The 8504-nt window shown below is 34.7% G+C and overlaps 1 protein-coding gene across 14 annotated transcripts in view; it reads left to right on the forward strand.

Moving 5' to 3' along the window:
• The window catches only part of CHD9 (chromodomain helicase DNA binding protein 9), a 274384-nt gene extending 270683 nt beyond the window's left edge, over positions 1-3701 (forward strand). For 12 of the 14 annotated variants that reach the window (XM_055366784.2, XM_055366787.2, XM_055366788.2 and 9 more), the window contains one exon: positions 222-3701. In XM_055366784.2, coding sequence (XP_055222759.1) covers positions 222-1097 — 876 coding nt within the window. In that variant the 3' untranslated portion in view covers positions 1098-3701. The remainder of the gene's footprint in view (positions 1-221) is intronic. The other 2 variants (XR_010131565.1, XR_010131564.1) reach the window with 1 other exon arrangement.
• Positions 3702-8504: the final 4803 nt, after the last annotated feature.

An 8504-nucleotide genomic window follows, 5' to 3' on the forward strand; every position in this document is an offset into this window, starting at 1 on the left:
CTCTTTACTCACTTACTCTGTGATAAAATGAAAAGTGGAAGAGCTGTTTGAAGCTACCACTTATATAAAATTAGGTTATTGCTATTATAATTGATTATTTAATATCAGTACAGAATAAATTTACAAATAATTACCTATTTTTCATGGTTATTTGTATGATAAGCTAATAACTTTATTTTATTTTCATGTAGGGATTATTAATGAATATATATTTCTTCCAGGGATTTCTTCCAGAAAGCATGTATGAACGTATTCTCACTGGTCCCATTGTGAGAGAGGAAGTAAGCAGGCGGGGGAGACGGCCTAAAAGTGGAATTGCAAAGGCCACAGCAGCAGCAGCTGCTGCATCTGCCACCAGTGTTTCAGGCAATCCTTTGTTAGCCAATGGACTACTTCCAGGTGTGGATCTCACAACTCTTCAGGCCTTACAACAAAACCTACAAAACTTGCAGTCACTGCAAGTAACTGCTGGGTTGATGGGAATGCCTACCGGCCTTCCTTCTGGAGGAGAAGCTAAAAACATGGCTGCTATGTTCCCCATGCTGCTGTCAGGAATGGCTGGATTACCAAATCTGTTGGGCATGGGAGGACTCCTGACAAAGCCTACGGAATCTGGGACAGAAGACAAAAAGGGAAGTGACTCTAAGGAGTCAGAAGGAAAAAAAGAAAGGACAGAGAGCCAAAGTTCAGAGAATGGTGGAGAAAACTCTGTGTCAAGTTCTCCTTCCACATCCTCTACTGCTGCATTAAATACAGCTGCAGCTGCCAACCCATTAGCTCTTAACCCACTATTACTATCTAATATACTTTATCCAGGGATGCTTCTCACTCCAGGCCTTAATCTTCGTATTCCAACTTTGTCCCAGTCCAATACTTTTGATGTACAAAACAAAAACAGTGACTTAGGCTCGTCTAAGTCTGTAGAAGTAAAGGAAGAAGATTCCAGAATTAAAGATCAGGAAGACAAAGGAGGAACTGAACCAAGTCCTCTCAATGAAAACAGCACAGATGAGGGTTCAGAGAAAGCTGATGCTTCATCTGGATCTGATAGTACATCGTCGTCATCTGAGGATTCAGATTCTAGTAATGAAGACTGATTCCCAGACTCTGCACTAAAATATGAACTGATTTTGGATTTTTTCTTTAATAATTAATTGTAAATACCCCAGTGTTGAGTGCATCAATAACTTACTGACCGAACATTTCAGTTATTTGTTTAGAAGTGCAAACTGCTTTCAGAGACTTTTTGCATGTAATATTTCTTAAGATTCATAAGTTTCTGAACTCGTATGTACTATCAAATACATAAAGGTGTAAAATTACAACAAAAGGCATTATAATTTTGTTGGGGGTTAATTTTATGAAAATTATGCTCAATAAGAGTTGTATATTTAATATATTTGCAGTGAACACAGAATACTTTATGCATATTACTGATTTAATTTGAATATAGTTTTACAGCCTCCTTGACACCTATAATTTACAGATCAAAACTCAGCAATAATTTGGGCAGCTAATGAATGTCATGAAAGCTGTAGAATCTACATCACCATCCATTGCTTTAATTACATGAAAATGCTCTAGTGTTGTGATGCACTGCTGATGTTTCCAATTCAGGTACAAGTATGTTTTAAAGAAGAAATAAGTTTCCCAATCAGCCAATTTAACTGGCTACCTGTTACCTCAGCTGAGTTAGTTTAGGAAGTTTACATTCGTTTCTAATTCTATACTTGTTTTCAGGGGTTTTTTAAACACATCCTATATATCATGTTAATCTGGCAAGAAATATGACTTGCTTTTTGCTGAGCTTAATTCAGATATCAGTAAAATTAAGTCATAAAATAATCATGTGTCATGTGACTTTGGCACCCTATAGACATACTTAGTTTTAACTTTTCAAAGTTTGGCCTCCTATTAGAAATAATCATGTCTCAGATGAGTAATGTCTGTTTCCAGGGTTCAGAAAAGGCAAACTCATGAAATGCCACTGAAAAGAACTTTCAACACAGCATACTTCATGTAAAAGAAATTGTTTGTTTGCTTTCTTTGTGTAGATTTCTATTTGTGTTTTATGTCACGGAAATATTCCAGAATTAACAGATAATAGTGGTAAAGTAATATGCAGATAGTCTAAATTCATTTTGAGTTTCTAGGTGTAAGCAGACTAAATGTTGCCCAGAATCAGTGTTGGGTTATCAGTTTATATTAAATATACTGAGTTGCCCGTTTTGAAAATGCACTTTGAATAATCTCAAAAAGATGTACAAGTTATACCTGTAAACCACAAAAGTGAAGCCTAAGGCTTCTGTTCAATTTCATAGAATCCTTTACCATGTAAAATTTGTCTGATATTTGATTTGTGATACAATTTCTCCTGCTAAAGCTGCTATTATTCTGACAAGGTAGAGGTCCAGGTTCACCTTTATATATATTTAAAACAATTAGTACTGAATTGGACATAAAAATATTGACATTCTAAGGAGAGATATATGTCAGCATTTTTCTGGTACTCAAATAAGTTAGTAGTAAAGTCTGCAAGGGCATCAATTTAGGGGGAAAAAGTGTCCCAGTTCTCTCCTACAGAAAAAATACTTTCAGTCTGTTTTGATAAAACTGTTGCTTTGTCATGAGTTAGTCAATTGTATCAGGTTTTCCAAGACCTTTACCAGTAAATTATGTTTCTGTATGTAAAATAACCCCTTATTAGAGAGACAGTGTTATATGTATTTACAAAATTATATAAGTTCCATTGGGATTGTATTGATTTTGTATTTTCCCAAAATAGTACTTTGAATTGATAGTCCTTTATGCAATGTCCTAGCAATAGTCTCTATAATGCCCATCCAGGAGAAGTGGGTAGCAATTCTTCATCATGAAAATGATATATTACATATTTAGTATCTTCCCTTTGCAGTATTGCACTTTTGTTTAACTAGAATACACCTATGAGATAGCCAAAGTTTTTCAAACACAGTTAACTTAGTTTACCGGTGGAGTATTTCAACACCAACCACATTTCCCTTCCTCCCTCTAATTCTACCCACATGATCTTTATTCCTTCCTTTCGCCAATTAAAAAAAGAAAAAAAAGAAAAAAAATCTGTAGATCTTGTCACTAAAATCTAATTTATATCAAATTTATGAGAGAAAGTATTTTCCTAATTATGGTCAAATAAATTTGGTTAACATCCTAGTGATTCTCTTTCTATGTAATAAGGCAATTACAGTTTTCAAAGCATTAAGTCTAACATAACTTTAAACATTCTCTTAGGTTTCAAGACACTTCTATTTAATATTCATTGGGGAAAAGTTGTCCAGCTATCAGCTAAGAAAACACATGCAGATATGGTTGTGTAAAGTTAAGGGTTATAAGGAAAAAAAAATCAGTAGAATTACATAATACTAAAGTTGCAGTTGAAAGGATATCCAAGTATGTGTTGGTAGTTACTAAAAGAATTATAGCTGTTATTGCCTTGTATTTATAGCCCTTGTTTCAGGTTTTATGATTCAAGTCTTAGTCCAATCTTTCTTTTGGACATTTGCAATATTTACCAGTTGTGTTTTGTGTAGTCTGAATTTGCTTTCTGTAGTTGAGCAAACGTCTTAAAAAGTCATTTGTAATTTATTAAATTACTTTCTATGATGTTCTATAGAGCAAATGGAAGTTTAATTATTTTTTATTAAACATATTCTTTGACTACCCATGATGTCAGCCTCTGTACATGAGAATACTTTTTAAAATTGAATTTTATATAGAATTTATCTTATTCCAGTTATGAGAGACACCATAGTTGTAAATCTTTAAAAGGAAAATATACCTTGGAAGAATTTTTAAAACAAAAATTGGCTATAATTTTATCCACAGTATCTTAAATGCTGTCAATTTTTCATTTTGATTTAATTTTATTAATATGGTTCATTGTGGATATTGGTGACTGCAAAAAAAGCAAAAGCTGCTTCTTGGGCATTCAAATTGTTTAACCCCAATTTTGCAGCCCAATCTCAACTTCATGCTGAACATTAAGTATTATTTTCTTAAGTTTTTGGACTTTTAAAAAATTCAGAAATACTCAGAGATATACCTCACCTCTTTAAGAAGTCCATTTTGGAAATCAATAATTATTTTTTTCCCTTAGCCTTAAGAGTGTTTCCTAACTCATTGCCATGGGTAGTGTTCTTCGTAAACATTAAAGAAAATAGTTTTTCCTCTAATTACACAACTAAAACAGTGGAGTCTCATACTCATTTAACTTGAACACATTCAACTACACTTTCATGTTTAGAAAACCTTTTTTTCATTTTTGTACAACATAACATATAAACACAAACCAACTACTTCATCTAGTACTCACCCAGAGGAACAGTAGTCTGTTCCAGTGTTGGAGGAAGAATTGCCTATGTTGGACGTTTTTGAGAAGAGATATGGGGTATAAAATGATGTATTCTGTATTTTGTGAGCTCTGTGAGAGAAAAGAGTGATTTTTTTTTTTTTATAAAGACAAGGTCTTGCTCTGCCTCCCCTAGGGTGGAGTGCAGTGGTGCGATCACAGCCCACTGCATCCTTGACCTGTTGGGCTCAAGCAGTCCTCCCTCCTCAGCCTCCTGAGTAGCTGAGACTACAGCATCCATCACCACAACCAGCTAATTTTTGTATTTTTTGTAGAGATGGGGTTTTGCCGTGTTGCCCAGGCTGATCTCAAACTCCTGGGCTCAAGCAGTCTACCCATCTCGGCCTCCCAAAGTGCTGGGATTACAGGTGTGAGCCACCACACCTGGCCAGAAATGATTTTTGACTACACCTAATATTCACTTTATACAATAAACTTAGAACTTAATCTCTATATAAGCTATTTATTTTAAAATTCAGAAAAGCACAAAAATATTTAAATCATTCATAAACTAAAACTACCCAGAGATAAACACTGTCAGTAATATATTCAATCTTTTGTATATCTATGTTATTTACATGTAGTGGGTTGAGTAGTGTCATTCAGAAACTGATGTCAACCTAGAACCTCAGAATGTGGCCTTATTTTGGAAATCGGGTCTTGGCAAATGTAATTAGTTGTAGTCATGCTGGATTAGGGTGGGCCCTAAATCCAATGACTAGTGTCCTTAGAAGAAGAGCAGAAGATACTCAGAAACACTGGGAAGGCTGTTTTGTGATAAAGGAGACCAGAGGGATGTTCCTACAACTAGGGAACACCAAGGATTGCCAGCAACCACCAGAAGCTAGGAGAGAAGTAACAAGCATTCTCCTTCATAGCTTCCAGAAAGAACCAACCTTGCCAACACCTTGATTTGGGGTTTCTAACCTGAACTGTTAAGAGAATAAATTTCCATTGTTTTAAGTCACCTAGTTTGTGGTAATTTGTCATGGCAGCCTTAGGAAACGGATAGCTTTTCATATTAACTCAGTGTTTTATGGTACATAATTTCTACCTGCTGTAGGCTTTGAAAAAGAAGAAAAAAAAACTTGGTGCACTGCCCTTAATATACTGACCTATGTCAAATAAGAATCCTGCAATGTAATTTTTAATACATAGTATTGATTCATACAGATGTAATTTATTTAATCATTAATTTAAAATGGACATTTGGGTTTATGTAGACATTTTTGCATCCATCCCTAAATAATTTGCTTAATTCCTAGAACTGACTTCCTCTGTTTTTAAGGACTTCAGTTTGTTTCCACGTTTATAATGAAGCTACTAGTAGCTATTTATACTAACATTAGCAGCATACATTTTGTGCATGCCCATTTATTCCCAAATCTTTGCCAATGCTGTGTATTGTCTTTTTAAATAATCTTTGCCAAATTAATAGGCATAAATTATATTTTGATCTTTAAAATTAACTTACTGTTCTTTTTTCCTAGTTAAAAAAAAAAAGACATCCATATTATAGAAAATCCAAGGGGACAGGGGAAGCACAAAGTAAAACCCCCATAATGCTGAATTCAGAGATAATCATTAATCTTTGGGTAATTTTTCTTTGCATATACATAATATATATTTGAATAACAATGGAGTTATACTGTACATACCATTTGTAACCTACTTTTTTCATTGACTATATCATGACTATCTTTCCATGTCATTAAAGAATCTTCCACAACATTATTAAGGGCTTTCTAATATTCCAATATATAGATGTATTATAATTTAATACCCAATTATTGAACAGTTATATATATAATATTTCAGTTTGGGGCTACTAAACAATAAGGTGTTTGTAGTTAAATATTTGCATACATTTATGATTCTTTCATTAAATATTTAGTCATGAAATAGTTGTGTTTGAGTCTTGGAACCAGTAAGATTGTTCTATTTTATACCTCAACAGCAAAGCGAACAGGATATGCAGGATGCCTGCATTTATAATTAAATAATTTAAATATACATTATGAAGTATTCAGCTCATGTGTATCATATATATGCATTATATATCACAGGCGTCTTTTTCCTGTTTGCATATTATGCAAACAGTAGACAAGAAAACTGGAGTGACTTTACTAATACCAGATAAACAGACTTTAAAACAAAAGAAAATTGCTAGAAATAAACATTTTATAATGATAAAAAAGGCCAATCTACTGGGAAAATATCACAATTATAAACATATATGCACTTAACAACAAAGCTGCACAATTCATGAAGCAAAAACTAACACAGTTGAAAGAAGAAGTATACAATAAAACAAGAATAGTTGGAGACTTCAATATATCCTTTATATAATGGATAATATAACTTTTTTTATTTTATTATTATACTTTAAGTTTTAGGGTACATGTGCACAATGTACAGGTTTGTTACATATGTATACATGTGCCGTGTTGGTGTGCTGCACCCATTAACTCGTCATTTAGCATTAGGTATATCTTCTAATGCTATCCCTCCCCCCTCCCCTGGTGTCCATGTGTTCTCATTGTTCAATTCCCACCTATGAGTGAGAACATGTGGTGTTTGGTTTTTTGTCCTTGCGATACTTTGCTGAGAATGATGGTTTCCAGCTTCATCCATGTCCCTACAAAGGACATGAACTCATCATTTTTTATGGCTGCATAGTATTCCATGGTGTATATGTGCCACATTTTCTTAATCCAGTCTATCATTGTTGGACATTTGGGTTGGTTCCAAGTCTTTGCTGTTGTGAATAGTGCCGCAATAAACATACATGTGCATGTGTCTTTATAGCAGCATGATTTATAATCCTTTGGGTATATACCCAGTAATGGGATGGCTGGGTCAAATGGTATTTCTACTTCTAGATCCCTGAGGAATCGCCACACTGACTTCCACAATGGTTGAACTAGTTTATAGTCCCACCAACAGTGTAAAAGTGTTCCTATTTCCCCACATCCTCTCCAGCACCTGTTGTTTCTTGACTTTTTAATGATCGCCATTCTAACTGGTGTGAGATAATATCTCACTGTAGTTTTGATTTGCATTTCTCTGATGGCCAGAGATGATGAGCATTTTTTCATGTGTTTTTTGGCTGCATAAATGTCTTCTTTTGAGAAGTGTCTGTTCATATCCTTCGCCCACTTTGTGATGGGGTTGTTTGTTTTTTTCTTGTAAATTTGTTTGAGTTCATTGTAGATTCTGGATATTAGCTCTTTGTCAGATGAGTAGGTTGCAAAAATTTTCTCCCATTCTGTAGGTTGCCTGTTCACTCTGATGATAGTTTCTTTTGCTGTGGAGAAGCTCTTTAGTTTAATTAGATCCCATTTGTCAATTTTGGCTTTTGTTGCCATTGCTTTTGGTGTTTTAGACATGAAGTCCTTGCCCATGCCTATGTCCTGAATGGTATTGCCTAGGTTTTCTTCTAGGGTTTTTATGGTTTTAGGTCTAACATGTAAGTCTTTAATCCATCTTGAATTAATTTTTGTATAAGGTGTAAGGAAGGGATCGAGTTTCAGCTTCTACATATGGCTAGCCAGTTTTCCCAGCACCATTTATTAAATAGGGAATCCTTTCCCCATTGCTTGTTTTTTGACAGGTTTGTCAAAGATCAGGTAGTTGTAGATATGCGGCACTATTTTTGAGGGCTCTGTCCTGTTCCATTGGTCTATATCTCTGTTTTGGTACCAGTACCATGCTGTTTTGGTTACTGTAGCCTTGTAGTATAGTTTGAAGTCAGGTAGCGTGATGCCTCCAGCTTTGTTCTTTTGGCTTAGGATTGACTTGGCAATGCGGGCTCTTTTTTGGCTCCATATGAACTTTAAAGTAGTTTTTTCCAATTCTGTGAAGAAAGTCATTGGTAGCTTGATGGGGATGGCATTGAATCTATAAATTACCTTGGAGAGTATGGCCATTTTCACGATATTGATTCTTCCTACCCATGAGCATGGAATGTTCTTCCATTTGTTTGTATCCTCGTTTATTTCATTGAGCAGTGGTTTGTAGTTCTCCTTGAAGAGGTCCTTCACATCCCTTGTAAGTTGGATTCCTAGGTATTTTATTCTCTTTGAAGCAATTGTGAATGGGAGTTCACTCATGATTT

Source organism: Gorilla gorilla, chromosome 18, assembly GCF_029281585.2.
Source record: "Gorilla gorilla gorilla isolate KB3781 chromosome 18, NHGRI_mGorGor1-v2.1_pri, whole genome shotgun sequence".
In the NCBI taxonomy this organism is placed as follows: domain Eukaryota; kingdom Metazoa; phylum Chordata; class Mammalia; order Primates; family Hominidae; genus Gorilla; species Gorilla gorilla.